The sequence below is a fragment of the Opisthorchis viverrini genome (assembly GCF_000715545.1).
Source record: "Opisthorchis viverrini unplaced genomic scaffold opera_v5_262, whole genome shotgun sequence".
NCBI classification, from domain to species: Eukaryota; Metazoa; Platyhelminthes; class Trematoda; order Opisthorchiida; family Opisthorchiidae; genus Opisthorchis; species Opisthorchis viverrini.
In genome coordinates, this window is record NW_008751916.1 from 414,466 (window position 1) to 429,998 (window position 15,533).

Below are 15,533 nucleotides of genomic sequence, written 5' to 3' on the forward strand. Positions count from 1 at the left end.
CACAGGGGGATCAGCTCGATCCCGGTCGTAATGAGACTGCTGGCGGCAATTGTGCTTCGTCGCCTTACGGTGGCTCATGAGATACTGACTCGAGAGCAGCAAGCGGGATTCCGGCCTGGTAGGGGGTGTGTTGACTAAATCTTCACACTCCGTCAGGTACTAGAACAACGTCGTACGTGCAAACGACCCACAATTTTAGTATTTCTAGATTTCCAAGGTGCAATCAACTGGGTTGACCAGTCTGTCCTCCTTGACACGCTTTCCAACCAAGGAATGTCCCAGAAGTTCGTGAACATGATACGCTTTTTGTATTCTCATACTTCTGGACGTGCGGGAGTATGTGACGTGCTCTCCAAAAGCCTTCGCACACGGTGCGATGTCCGTCAGGTGTGCTCAATCTCTCCATTCTTATTTCATTTCGTGATCTCTGAGGTAATGACACGAATGCTGTCAGGTCTCCGAAGTCGTGGTGGTCAAATAGCCTGTGAAGAAACCCTTGCCGATCTGAAGTACGCAGACGACATCGTCCTCGTCTTCAAAGAGGAGGAGAGGCGCAGGTGTTCTTGGATGAACTGACCAAAGTCATCCCGTCCTTTGGTATACACTTTTCACCCACAAATGGTAAAGTCATGCTCGTGGACGTGCAGCAAATGAACACACCACTTACAATTCAGGGAGAGGTAATGGAAGTTGTGGAGCGTTTTTGCTCATCTTAGAAGTTGTATTCGTTCTGATTGCAGTGTGACAGATGAGGTGAGAGCACGAATCTGCAAGGCCCGGGTCGCGTTCGCTAATTTGAGATACCTATGCTGTCAGAGTGGTTTATCCCTGAATCTGAAGGGGCGTGTGTATCAAGCTACAGTATTGGCTGTTTTGTTGTATGGCTGCGAGACTTGGCCTATTCGAGCAGCGGAACTGAGACGTCTTCAGGCGTTCAACAGCAGTTGTCTCAGAACTATAGCTCCTGTGGGTTAGTGTTGGCGGGTCAGTAATGAGACAATTAGAAAGCGCGTCTTCGGTTGTGCAATGAGTACTTCCATTGAAGAATGTGTCCAGCACCGGAAGCTGCGTTGGTTGGGACATGTGTTGCATATGCCGAACCATTGTTTGCCGAAGAGTGCTGTTTTCCATGCCCAATTCGGAGTGGCGTAAGCAGAGAGGTGGCCAACCCTTGACTCGGCAGAGGAGTATGAAGGAAATTATGAAACGCTTGGGTGCTGTCCGTGCTACTCGCCTTCCAGGATGGGAACCGCGTGATCCTCACTGTGCCTGGTTGGAGACACTACAAGATATGGCTGCCAACCGATGTCAGTGGCGTTCCTGTTGTCAGTTTCTATCCAGATTGCCTGAGTGAATGTCTGGAGGTGTAGGCACCTCGTAATGATTGTGTTAAGCTAGCACTAAGTCCCTTCCCCGTCCACATTCACTCTTTTCATTACAACAAGGCTTTCAAATAAATCGTGGTCGTATGGGAGTGAAGCTTCGGTGTTGTACACTGATGTTATGCTGTCGATCATGTTGATGAACTCATCAGTGATACTCTGCTTTCAGGTTCATCCATTAGGAGTGACGACCTCATCCATCCTGCATCACTCCTTCAGCCGCGATATCTACATGTCAGCCGGTTTAATTGGCTGTTTTTAATGTTCGAACTTAAGCAAGAGAGACAACGGACTGCTATAGCTCGAACACGGGACTCACTTGAAATTGATACATGGTGTGTACCGGAAACAAGACCTCAATACCGAAGTACAATCCTTGAACCCTTTCACTCTCCACGCTTCCAACCGTTCACATCTGGTGATCCAGAAGCCTCGAAGGTACCAGTCTCGTTCCAAGTCACGGGGCTGAAGGATCCACGCTGACGGGATATCCGTTGATATACGCCTCGTTGTAGTTTGCTCAGTAATGTAGTAAGTCAGAAGTTGAATTTTGTTTGTCGTACTCCGAACTGACCGTAGCTCTGGCAGCATCAGAAAAAACTTCTATGGCGTCTTGAGTACCTTGCTGCGGTGGCGCTCAGATGTCGTTGTGACCACCCATACTTCGAATGAACAGTTGTCAGACTCAGCATGTCTGAGATTCAATTGGGTGGCCGACTTGGATTGGACTCGATACATACGGACAACGACGAAGGACCACTTCAACTGTATGCTGACCACAGACTACCCCCGAACTGATGAAAATCGTCTGGCTGCATGCGTACCAACCACAGACTAAAACTGATCACAGTCCCATCACTTACCAATGGCGTTGACCAATAACTGACTGTCATTCCTTATGGAACATTCGCGAAGATTCTGACAGTGCGCTCAGTCACTCCCCTTATTGCTTTTCAGAGCTGCGCAAGAGGCGGACAACTCTCTTAGCAACTGAGAAGCTGGGAGATCTCGGAGTTAAGCGACTCTATTAGAACCAACTGGGTTCTCTTCCAAATACCTCATCGTCGGATGTCGATTCGCAGTAAGTTCAGACCGTCACATCTTTGTACCATGTTACTGGCTGACCCTTGGTCCGTGAAAGATTGAATCGAGATCAGCAAACGGGACTGCAGCCTCATAGGGGTTGCTTAGACCACCTCTTCACACTCCATCATGGGCTTGGACAAGGTCGTTTATATAATGATCACAATAGTCTGCAGTGACTGCTGTCCACCTGATATTCCGTCGTGTTGTTTTCTTTTTTTAGTTTAGTCGCGAGTTTATTGCGAACAACGTTCCCACGGTGAATTGTGCCATCTGTCTGTGTGGATTTGTGCAAGAATCAGACGTTTACTGCACACCTGAGTTTCACTATTTCCATAATACTTGCATCGGCGAGTATATGCACCATCGGGAAAAGGAACATCAAGAGGAGTTGGCGGAACTCCTAGAAAAAGATCCTTATTGTATATTGGTGCCACTTAGGGTGAGTTGCATCTGATTCGTTTTGAAAATCGTGTGGACTATTTTTGGGTCGCATTTCAAACTAGTGAAAAGTTAATGCTAGGACCACTTGGCTTAGTGGTGCAATAGTATCCGGTATGCATTCAATCTCTCATGATTGTCATCTGAGTATTAACTTCATATTTCTAATTTCTTATCGGAAATATAGCGTGGCTCTGCTATATAGATACCATAGCCCTGTCTAGGCTTGGGCAACCTGGCAGTATCCAAGCCCTCGTGCTTCCTTCGGGTGGCATGGCAGCTAGGCACCGAAAGGGTGCTACAGCTGAACGCTTTCATAGATACCATAGATATGTATTCATAGGAGTATATGCTTCTACCTTTAAGTGCAGTTAACACTAGTCTCGGTCTAATTTGAATTCCTAGTTCATTCATGACATCTGGGATTTTCCTCATAGGTGATAGAGTGTGCCGTATATACCCATGGAGTTGGTACAAGAATACAAACTTCCTGAATGAATTCGATAAATTCACAGGACTTGGACATGGCATAGTTGTGTAGTTGGATTAACCTCCCCTTAGGGACTAGACTTCCGAACAGCAATTTGGGTAGACTAAGGTTTTCTGTTAATAAGTGGGATGGGGGGAGCAAATGCAACTACCTATTGTTGAATACCGGACTTCAGTTTGATTTGCAGGGTCTACAAACATGTTGTGGTCCCCCATAGGATGCACCCGTTTAAGATCGTGAAACCGATTATTACGATGATCGATGGGCAGAATACTCATAACAATAGTTTAGCTGGCCTCCTGCCCCTGCACATAAGCTCTTGTCGACCAACTCGTTAATATCAATATGGCTTTGTGCTTCGAAGCGCCAACAAGCTTCCGGGCGAGATGGTCTTCCTCCAGGCTAGATTACCTGCCGCTAGCCCTTCCCGTCTTACCACTGGTATTCTCATTCGAATATACATCGGAAGTAAAGCACCTGTGTTCTTTGCTGGCGTTACCACCAGTACTGGTAACTGTTCTACGTTCAAATGTTTGTGGACGTTCTTCTCGCCTTCATACCTCCTGCCAGGTTACGGTTTAAAATCATCTAAAATCTCCCCAGAACCAGCAGAGTTCGCCAGGTTACCTCTTCTTTCTCTCTGTTCAGTTTTGCCATAGACGTTACTATAGGGTGCACACTTTAAGGAGTAAACCAGCTTGGTTATGAAGACCACGTCTGGAGAAACAGTAATGGGCAAAAATTACTTGGGTATCGTTTAGTTCGTTGGTGAATGGCTGCCTTGTGAATGGCATGCCTTCTGCACCTCCAAAGTACGGTATTGCGTCACTTGTGCCCCTCTGAAGCTCTAGAGTGATGATGATCATCACCGACAGCATGACATCAGTGCTCAACACTGATCCCTCGCTGCTGTATAAAGGTCAAGTTTATTGCTAGGTTTACATTTCTTTGTAGCCGAATAAGCCACGAGCGCATTAAGTCAATGAGCCCATCATGGAGACACGTGAAACATTCGCCGAAGAGCGTTGCCTATGGTGCCAGAAACTACTTCGGGCTAGCTAAAGGGTCATGTATACAATGCAACTCCGAAACTTGGTCCCTCCGGTCCTAGGACCTTATAGGCCCCTGATCTTTTGATTACCAGTGCTTTCATAGGCAGCAAGGCTTCAATCCTTACACAGTGAATGGCTGTGTAAGCGGTACTTGGTAGTGAAGCGAAATCGCTAGAGCAGCCAGGCAAACCGATTGGTTGAAAGCTGTTCGGGTGTGTGCTACACATACCCAACTACTACCAGGGCATCTTTTCCCACCCCAAACTACCGTTGGCGGAAAAATCGCAAAGTATCAGCAAGTTACGTTAAAGGGGGAAAACGGTTAGTAAAGCTAGGCGCAATGGAATCTCTACGCCTTCTTGACAGCGTTCCCGATATTCCTTGTCCGTGGTGAGAAACTTTGCATGAAATAACATGTAATCCAGTCCATTAGCGTGCGTGGTGTCACCTTCTAGCCGCTTTGCGTAGCTGACGCTTGTCCCTGGTGTGATTAGTTTACGTTGGGTAAGATTCGCAAAGGACGCTAGGTCAGTCCCACTGATGGCGCCTTACTCTGGTATATGCTAAGATGTGTTTATTTAATGCTCTTCAGGAGTGCGTTGTTCCTGGTTATCTTTGTTATGAACCTAGTACTTTTTCGCGCTAACCCCCGCTGTTCCTTTTGCTTCCCACCTTTACTTAGCGCTCATTTTCCAGAGGTCGTCAGGTAGTTGAGCTTCTGAGTGCGTGTTGTTCTCTGATGATACGAGATAATCGTGGATTGTAACTGGCAAGGTGCATCGAGCTGTTTGTGTTCACTGGACCGGACACTTGCAGGTCGTTAGCTAGGCCACACTAATTTCTTGATGTATGCACCATATGGTGATGACAGTGAAAACTAAATGTGTCCGTGCCGTCACAAGGGTCATGGGAATTGGTTGGCCGAGCACCCCGAAGCGCATTTCTCCGGATAGTGTAAGATCGCTATCAGAGCTTTTTCTATCGACTGGTAATCACAATTAGGCTCAGGCCAGTTGACTAATTGAAGGGTAACAATGAGATTACCAGTAAAGACTTGTGTAGTCCATATGGCACACAACGTTCGCGTGTGCCTCTGTGAAGTCATAAAATCTCAACTAATCGGATCGGAACCGACAGCACGAGCTCATTTCTAATTTGACCTGGCTTGAAGGTCGTGGTCGACTGGCTGATCTCATCAAATGTCGCACGGATTCAACAAAAAATACCAGTAGAACACTTTTAGAACCCATAATTGTTTTCAATATTGTCAGAAAATTTTTGATACAGACGGACAAAATGAACCACGTTGTCTCTCCAATATCGGCCAAAACAAGTACCTGTTTGTCATTGCATCAAATAACTTTATTTAAAACAGTTTATTTGGTTTGGTTTTCCTGTCAGCTTGTTTGGCATGTCTGTTCTCATCTTTCTTATTCCAGCTACCCTGTCCCGTTTGCCGAGTTGAAGAATTACCATACTCGGAAAGCTTGGTTCAACTGGCACATCAGAAGCAGCATCTTTGACACTCAACTGTGACACGACGCACTAACACCCTCTTTCAATTAACGTTCCGAGATTATTTTTCTCTTCAGAGTCACTTGTTTAAGTCAACCAACCAAAATATACACTTCATTATGAATGTTCCATTTGTTCTCATCAAATATCCATAACGAATAAAGGACGCCCCAAGGTTTCACCTACGATTTGCATGACAGGGGCGGACGAATTGTCCTCCCACTTCATCCTGAGGTCCCCACGTACTACTACACTTTATCATTAGTCTTGTTAAGGTGAATGTGTTGGATCACCTGTAGGTCGACAACTACTAACTTTTGCTATTCTCTTGATTTCGGCTCACACACATACTACATCCGTGCTGACAGTCTATATTTTGTATCTGAGATATGGATGCGAAACGTCTGTGACGCTTCATTCAGCCACGAAGTCCATCAAGCTGTGCGACTGATCACAGTGGATTGTTTTTATCGGCGACGCCAGTGCACCGCTAGGCTTGATTGCTGCGAACTATCAGTTTATTTCATCGTTTCATCATCACTGCAAAGAACATCATCAACCTCATCCGTAAAAACCTCGTACATACTGTACGGTGATCGTAGCTACCATAGTTTCATTCGTCGCCAAGACGCACAAACACCAATGACTGATTTGATCCCAACAGGATTGCGCAACCTGTAGACGAACGACGGCACGAACTACCCCGCTGTCTAGATGCAATAAATAGCAACAACACGGTCGCATCGCTCTCGCACCCATGCAATTACCCAATCCTATCCGTCATTCGAATAGTGAACCGAAAGAAAACCGAATGACAAATAGGGAGCAAAAGTTATTATAGATAGCCAAGTGAAGTACAAAAATTATGAGAATGGCAAGTAATGTGGAGTTCTGGAAGAAACGGCGGTGGGCGGATCAGGTTTCATCTGTGGTAATCGCTTGCGGTGGTTGCACACCACAGCAGGTGAAGCGCTTTCCAGTTACTACACATCGGGTAAGAATAGCCAAGCCGACTAGAACGATCACGTAGAATAGACAGACAAGTTCGGGCCAGGGTGGGTGCAGTCGGTTTAGGAACGACTGAAAGAGAATATTGGTGGTGGGGAAAATGCATGAGGGTTTAGAGCGTTACACTTAAGTAAGGAGTTCAATAATGTTAACAACTTCGAAAAATTTAACGACCAGGATGCACCCAATGAATGTGTTCGCATATTTGTGGACATCACAGGCCGTAAATCGTGTACATGCCCCTCTAGCTGTCAGTTTCGGTTTCGAATGACAGAGATCGGTAGACGTTGAAGGCAGCAACCGGTATCGCCGACAGATGTATATCTGAAGTTGACGGCAGAGTTCTCGTGAGTGGAAGGAACGGAATAGTAAGTTGTCTTGGACAGCTTACGTGCTTGCACGTCAGTGGATTGTATCCACCAGCGCCTTTGGCTTTTAATGTATCCCGTCTTCAGGTCAGCATCCAGAGAAACTGCGGTGACCAACTTTTACTTCGTCAGCTTGACTTTCTCTGGCATTTTTACATTCTCCGCATTATCATGCGGACAAGACTGTTACTGAGGGTCGATTCACTGGCACACGGAGCAAACAGCCTGGACCTTGCCGCGGTATACTGGTTTGCGTACCATTATTATCTACTGAGCTATAATGGCAGAGGAGGGTTTATTCTGACATCCACAAAGTTTCTCATACCAGGTTGCTCAGTGCATAGAATTCTGACGAACATAGGGTTCTGATTCTCCAGGTTAGATTGGAACGTGTGGCGATTTTATCCTTAGAAAGGCAGACTACTCTTACCAATCACCGCTGTTTATTGTATATGATAACACCGTAGTTGCCGTTGACACGAACGCTCAGGTGGGTAGACTCAGCGCAGCTGAAGCCCGATTAGTTGGATACAAGATGCGCGGACAACGAACAATGTCTGTTGTAGATTTTTGTTGCTGTTTCGCGACAGCCTGTTGTCAGCTAAATCATTGAGGATCAAAACGGTTCTCCGATACAAAGCAGAGAACTTTTGGACCGTTGGGGCGAGATGGACCAAGTGGTTAGAGCGCGAGTTTACTGACCCGAAGGTCCGTGGTTCGAACCCGACCTCCGCCCCTCCACTTCCCCTGTCAAAGCTTGGGCGACCTGGCAGTATCCCAGCCCTCGTGCCTCCTTCGTGTGGCATGGCAGCTATGCGCCGAAATGGTGCTACAGCTGGACGATATTTTTGAACCTTCAACTTGCTTTATTTGGGAAGGCAGTGAATTCCTCAGCCAGTGCCTGCCAAGCCTATCTGTCTCCATCTGGGAGAGACCATTCCGGACAACTGGAGTGGTTCGATAAGTGCCCATCCTCAGCGAATGCAGCAATTACAGGGGCTTCGGTTCGACTCCTGTTGCGACACGGCTCCTAGCGTGACTTACTCTTGGTTGGCTTACGATGGCACGCGAAATCCAGGCTACGAGCGTCAGGCGGGATTTCAACCAGATAGTAACTGCGTCGACCATATCTTCACGCCCCACCAGCTGTTAGAGCAACGCCGTGTGTATAGAAAACCCAGAATCTTGCTTCCAAGGGTGCGGTGCTGTACTCTGTACTCTCCTTAGTGTGGTGCAGAATGCGAGTCGGATAACTAGTGACCAGCCAGGAGAGTGAGACTACGAGTCCAAATAACATGGTCTGTCTTTCAGGATAAGATCCCCGCGATTCACCTGCAAGTGTGCAGAAATGCAGCTACTCGACGTCAGTGGCGATCGTGCTGTCGGTTTCTTTTTAGGTTGTCTGATTGAACGATTGGAAGAGTGCGCACCTCGGGGTGCTTGCGGTAGACTAGCATCAATGTCAACACTGATGCTGGCGTCTGATGATAATGATGCATCATGCCCCTCCATCACCCATTCTTTTCTCCCCTTTTCCCTTTAAGTCACTGAATATGATGAAATAAACTTTGTGGTTGGTCGTTGGTTTGTTCGCTGAGTTGGGCAATTTGATTGCAAACATTTCATCATCAGTGCGTTGTTAGGGGGCGTTGTGGAGCATAGCGATGAGTTGCTGGTTGTGCTACGCTCCACCACGCTCCCTAACAACGTACTGATGATGTCAGCTCGACTGGTGATCAAATGTTTACGATAAAATTGCCCAGCTCAGCGAACAAACCAACGACCATATATTCTACCTGACCCACCAACATTTTCCTCTATAACAAACTTTGTGGTTGTACGGTAATGTCAACACGGATGCTGCTGCCTCTGATGGTGATGAAGCACATCACCAAACCCACATAATCTTTGGAGTGTCATCCACACATCAATCATGGATAAGTTATTTGCTTTGAAAGCCACTCAGTGGATAGTAATGCTCTGATGTTCGTAACAGACTCGGAAAACACTCCGAGGGTATCGATGAATTTTTGAACTACTTAAAATTGAACGCACTACAGCGTTGTATGTTCAGGTGATGACATACCTACGACACATATTGCAGTCTGGTAAAAGCCGCTCCGGCTTCTCACATCGGGATGGAACTACCGTCCACCCCTAGACAGTTGCACGTATGTAAATTTACATGTAAACCTGGATCACTTCACTCGAAAGCACGAGTTTCGGGTTTGACCTAATTCAGTCTTACGATATCGCTTAACAAACCATATTCGCGGAATTATCTAGGGCATTGCTTGCACTTCGACTGAATCGGACTTAAGATATCTGTGAGCAAAAGCCCCAGTAGCATGTTGACCCCACCAGCTTCCGAGCCTAGAGTCCACCAATTACGACCATGACAAACATGAGGAGAAAAAGCGACAGACAGCCCTATCTGACACCACTTGAAATAGTAAACCCACACGAGGGATTCGCACGTCCACGGTGGTTGTCGCCTTAAGGAAGGTCGAAAATTTACATGAAACATCATCGACAGCGTCACATCAATGTCCAACACTGATGCTTCGCTGCCGTACAACCATGATTTATTTGAAAGTCCTACTGTGAAGAAAAGAATCAAAGTGGACGGGGAAGGAACTTAATGCCAACCTATACAATCACTCAGAGGTGCCTACACATCCAGACACCGATTCAGGCAATCTGGATAGAAACTGACAACACGAACGCCACTGACATCGACTAGCAGCCAAATCTCGCACCTTTCCCAACCATGCGCATTGGGGATCACGCATTGCCCGTCCCGGTAGGCGAGTAGCACCGACAGCACCCCAACGTTTCGTAATCTCTTTCATACTCCTTTACCAGGTCAAGGGTTGGCCGTCTCCCTGCCGCGACAACTCTGAAGTGGGTACGGAAAACAGCACTCCCTGCGGCCAACGATGGTCCGGCGTGCGGGATACATGGTCTAAACAACGCAGCTTCTGGTGCTGGACACACTCTTCAATGTAAGTACCCGGTGCACAACCGAAAACTCGCTTTCCAGTTGTCTTGTTGCGGATTCTTAGACACCAACCCACACAAGCTATGGTCTTGAGAAAACGACTGAAGACGTTTCAGTTCCGCTGCTCGAAAAGGCCACGTCTCATAGCCGTACAACAAAACAGCACGCACCGTAGCCTGATACACACGTCCCAACGCCCCCGCTTGACAGTACCGTATTTATGCACCAATTTATCAGCTCCCGCCTCTAATGCCCAGCTATCTACCCCACCTCCCAAATCATCGGTGAACCAAACTGTGACGGCTGCAACCACTATACGACAAGTACGCGGTTCTTACAGATGACGATGAACATGACACGTTCCTTGAGATTCAGACATATACTACTTTGACGCCATAGGTGTCTCAAATTAGCAAACAAGACCCGGGCCTTGCAGATTCGTGCATTCACTTCATCTGTCACACTACAATCAGAACGAATACAACTTCCAGTACCTCTCCCTGGATTGTAAGTGGCGTGTTCAGTGACTGTACGTCCACGAGCATGATCTTACACTTTGTGGGTGCAAAGTACATAGCAAAGGACGGGATGACTTCGATCAGTTCATTCAAAAACATGCGTCTTCTCTTCAAAGAGCAAAACGATATCGTCTGCATATTCTAAACCGACAAGATTTTCGTCACAAGCTGTTTGAAAACCGGGGTTTTGAAGACCTTCCAGCGTTCGTCTCCTTATCTCATTGATCACGAAATTAGATAGGGATGGAGAGAGTGGGCAAAACTGACGGACACTGCTTTATGTACGGAAGCTTTTGGAAAGATCTGTGTGTTTTTTCACACGCCCGGAAGTCCGAGAATACAAAAAACTTCACATGCATGTTTTCGATTTCCTGCGTACAAGTAAGGCGACCCGGCTGATGGCACTACGCGACTGCCGGTGTGGCATGAGAGTACCGTTACTTGTAACTGTCATGGTTACGTGTGGGCTGGGATTCTGTCAGGGCGCCTACACTTAGACAACAGGCCGGTTAGGGTTCTAAACCAAAGCATGGCCACAAGGTAACAGTGTTTGGCGGGAAATGTGGGTACATTTCAATTTTTACAGAACAAGTAGCCACATGTTCCAGCCACCAACCTTGAGGACTGGTAGACTGTGTTGGTCACACCTCTATCCATTGGCCAAGCTGGTATGAGACTCTGCGAGTGTCGCTGACTCTCCTCCCCCGCAGTATAGCTCAATGGGTCGCGGAAGTACACAAACCGTCACACCACGGTAAGGTTCAAGCTCTTCGTGAGGGACAGAGGACATCTTTGTTCCGCAGACTGCCATCGTGTTGGACTGCTGACAGAATCAACGACAGTTTTGACGTTGAGTAAGGTTACGCTTGCTGATTTCTGGAAGCAGTTTCGATGTTTCAGAATCGAGGGAAGACCAGAGGACACCTCGAATGCCACAATGACTTTCACTCTGTGTTCGTGAATGCTTGGGACGATCGTTAGAATCATCCATTTCGCAAACACTTCTTCAATCCATATAGCAATAGTACCTTAATTCCCTTAATTATCTGCCTTCTTCAAAAAAGGCTGAATGGGGACCGTCCGGAATTGGTACCCTAATTTCGGGCTTTTTACGAGTCATATTTCCGCATTTCAACCAAACATTTGGGAGTGGATTCACGAAAACCATCGGTGGGCGACATACCTCGCAAATTGTCTGGTGACTGCCATGGGTCCGGTCTGGAGTTGCAGCGACTAATAGTACCCTCCTCTGATAAAGACCACTCAAGGCTTCACGTCGTCAGGAAGAGCCTTGATTGGTGATATGAGCCCAAATTAATAGACAGGAACAAACTTTATCCTACGGCGAAACTACTAACGCAATCCAAATATCCCCATTTACCATCCACAAAAATCACTATCATTTCAGTAGATAGGGCTGCTGCCTCACAAATGGTGCGCTACTCCGACAGACAGCCGTGAGATGCGCATTGCTGATTGTGTCCTTAACGTCGCAAACTTTACCTGAAGCGCATGAGATAATCAAAATGTGTAGTTGCAATACAGGTGGATAAGATGGATTTTGAAATGAAAAGTCAGAGTATATGTGATATGACATCAAGAAGTGGAATTAAACTGCAACCCTATCTTTGTAGTTTGGATGCCCTGGTAAGAACACCCCTCCGCACAAAACTTACACTTTAGCTTACTTGTGGTTTACGACACGTCTGTTTACTGGATTTATAATGCAAGTTTACAGAGAGTATAAGCAGATATGAAAAAAATCCTGAATGAAGTCTTGAAGCCAATGCACAACGAGTAAAACTACCAAGCTCCGATTCGCACATAACCGGCTGTACAGCCTAGAACAGAGAATAGTACTCACTAGATACGGGACCGCAAGATGTGTTGCATAAATCAGGACCAAAAGAACATAATCGCGACGTTCAAATGCAGCGAAGAGAATAACGGACCAGAAAATGTGCATCAAGGACGTGCACATCACTTGGAATGCTGTGGGTGAGAAAGAAGAGAAAAAAGTCCCTTAACTGGCTTCCAGTTATGTAGAAGCAATTTCAAATGACTTATGGTACAGAAGCTTCGCTAACATGAAGCGTTGAAAATGTTATTGACCCTCAGTCTGTTTGGGAATCGAACCGCGAGGCTTACTAGTTGTTACAGTCGTAGTGACTGATACTGGGCGGGTGGCTTTGTGTACGGAAACTATTGGGAGGATTTATAAGCAAGTTTACAGAGAGTATAAGCAGATATGAAAAAAATCCTGAATGAAGTCTTGAAGCCAATGCACAACGAGTAAAACTACCAAGCTCCGATTCGCACATAACCGACTGTACAGCCTAGAACAGAGAATAGTACTCACTAGATATGGGACCGCAAGATGTGTTGCATAAATCAGGACCAAAAGAACATAATCGCGACGTTCAAATGCAGCGAAGAGAATAACGGACCAGAAAATGTGCATCAAGGACGTGCACATCACTTGGAATGCTGTGGGTGAGAAAGAAGAGAAAAAAGTCCCTTAACTGGCTTCCAGTTATGTAGAAGCAATTTCAAATGACTTATGGTACAGAAGCTTCGCTAACATGAAGCGTTGAAAATGTTATTGACCCTCAGTCTGTTTGGGAATCGAACCGCGAGGCTTACTAGTTGTTACAGTCGTAGTGACTGATACTGGGCGGGTGGCTTTGTGTACGGAAACTATTGGGACTTACTCGGAATCGACCCTGTAGACTGCCTCAAAGACGTAAGAATGTCACATATGTTGTGCACACAAGTGATGAGAATACAAATAAAGTGCTCTGTCTCTTACATGTACTAATGCACACAGAAAACTCTGGTGATAGAGATGTTAGAAGCGTTCGGTTTTGGTGAACCATCATACTTGGAAGCAGGGGAGCTGCGGTATGCGTAAAGTAGTTTGGCCTGGACAGAAAAGCACAGGAAACGATCTATGTAGACATGTTCATGAAATGGGAACAAACGGTTAGCCATTCAAATTCAGAACCTGCTCCTAACACAGGCCTTCAAGCTGGATAAGTGAAGTAGAAAAATTTGTAGAGCGGATTTAAGCTGTTTGATGGCTGATAAAATGCACATAGTATATTCAAGTGATATATCAGTAGAACTTTGAACTAGATAAAACATTGCACACAAGAGAATCGAGTTTATCAACACCTGTGAGAAGATAATTTATTCTTTAGTGCAAGCGCTACCTAGGACATCGGTGTTGATAAGACCTTTTGACCACAAGTTATATCGGCCTTATGTTCCTTCAGAACAAGTAATGCACCACTCGTAAGTCCGAAAGGGTGAATCATTTGAGACCCTCGATAAAGGCGTTGAACACCCCTACCATACTATTGTTAACTGTTTAGTAGCACAGTTCGCCTGCATCAATATCCATGGACTAGTGCCATCCAACCCCGAGCACGACATGTCGTGGCGTTGACCAACTCCTCGAGGGGTTTTCCGTCAGGAACCGGCTCCCATCGCCACACTGAATGTTTTCACTTCTAAAGCACCTACTAGTTCTGTTGATAAAACTAGCTTATCAGCGAGAGGAACAGCGGTTGACACGAAACATACGCGGTGGCATAGGGAAGTAGAGGATAATCGCTATTACTGGCCTTAACGGATAAGCTAAGGCGCAAATTAGCGGATCAGCCGGGCGTTGGACAGCGCTATCTGTTGTCAATGAGCAACAAAAGAAAAACATTCACGAACCTGCTACCAGGTAGAAGGTTTTTGCTTCCCATACTTCGAAGCCTATACCAGGTCCCCAAGCGTCAATCAGGATGCGCAATAATTCGAATATGCAAGTCATCAATCCGAAGCCCAGACCAGACACATAGGCAACAATCCGATGGTCCAAAAGTCCGTCATTGCCCAGGGTTTTGGAGGGAAGTACCGCACCGTCCTGATTTGATGCTGTTGTGTTGGACAATCCCTCGGTGGGCTGTCTTGTTGGGGGGCGTGGGGCCATAGCTGGCGCCACGGGCGTCTGAGCACTGATTGCGATGACACGAAGGCCATTGTCTGCGAGTCTAAAAAGGCACACAACAAAATGGTTCTGCAAACATGTAAACGATCATGAAAGAACAAATCGACACAGAACGAGAAGAGTAGCAGCTGTCTCAGTCAAGTTTTACGAACAATATGGATCAAATATGTCAGGCGACAAGCAACACACATAACCATTGGTAATAAAGATTTTGCATCTCTAACAAACAAATCATGAGTGCAAGACTATCTGTGTGATGGAGTAATTAAGAGTCCAAAAGTATTTTGTCTGAGGATATCAGCCTAGAAGGAACAGCACTAAGATCAGATAGGCGGTGACTAACGAGGATTTTAAGAGGGTAACTAGAAACCATTCACATACAAAAACGCATCAGTAGCACCAACGAAAGAGAGACGATGTATTCCAAGAGGTGCAGTGTAACTTCATCCAGTAAAACATTGTCAATACAGCGATACGATAGAAGAGCCGTGGATCTTAGCAGATGGAGTGAGCCTGGGTTCGCTTATCTAGACAAGTCAACTGTTTCGGTAGGTATGCAGACAGCGCTACGGAATGTGGTTGATTGGGAGGCGAGGTAGAATGGGAGAACATCATCATCATCAAGGACAGCAACATCAGTGTTGCCACTGATGCTTCACTGCCGTACAACCATAA

The 15,533-nt window shown here is 46.3% G+C and overlaps 2 protein-coding genes across 2 annotated transcripts in view; one reads left to right on the top strand and one right to left on the bottom strand.

Annotated features, from left to right (window-relative positions):
* T265_14775 (hypothetical protein) overlaps positions 1–6,060 on the top strand; it is a gene marked incomplete at both ends in the record, with an annotated part of 19,415 nt that extends 13,355 nt beyond the window's left edge. The window contains 2 exons of the mRNA XM_009175172.1: positions 2,689–2,907; positions 5,888–6,060. Of these exons, the coding sequence (XP_009173436.1) occupies positions 2,689–2,907; positions 5,888–5,971 (303 nt within the window). The remainder of the gene's footprint in view (positions 1–2,688; positions 2,908–5,887) is intronic.
* Positions 6,061–6,783: 723 nt separating this feature from the next.
* T265_09162 (hypothetical protein) overlaps positions 6,784–15,533 on the bottom strand; it is a gene marked incomplete at both ends in the record, with an annotated part of 18,743 nt that continues 9,993 nt past the window's right edge. Inside the window, 3 exons of the mRNA XM_009175168.1 lie at positions 6,784–7,043; positions 13,218–13,345; positions 14,582–14,901. Coding sequence (XP_009173432.1) covers positions 6,879–7,043; positions 13,218–13,345; positions 14,582–14,901 — 613 coding nt within the window. The remainder of the gene's footprint in view (positions 7,044–13,217; positions 13,346–14,581; positions 14,902–15,533) is intronic.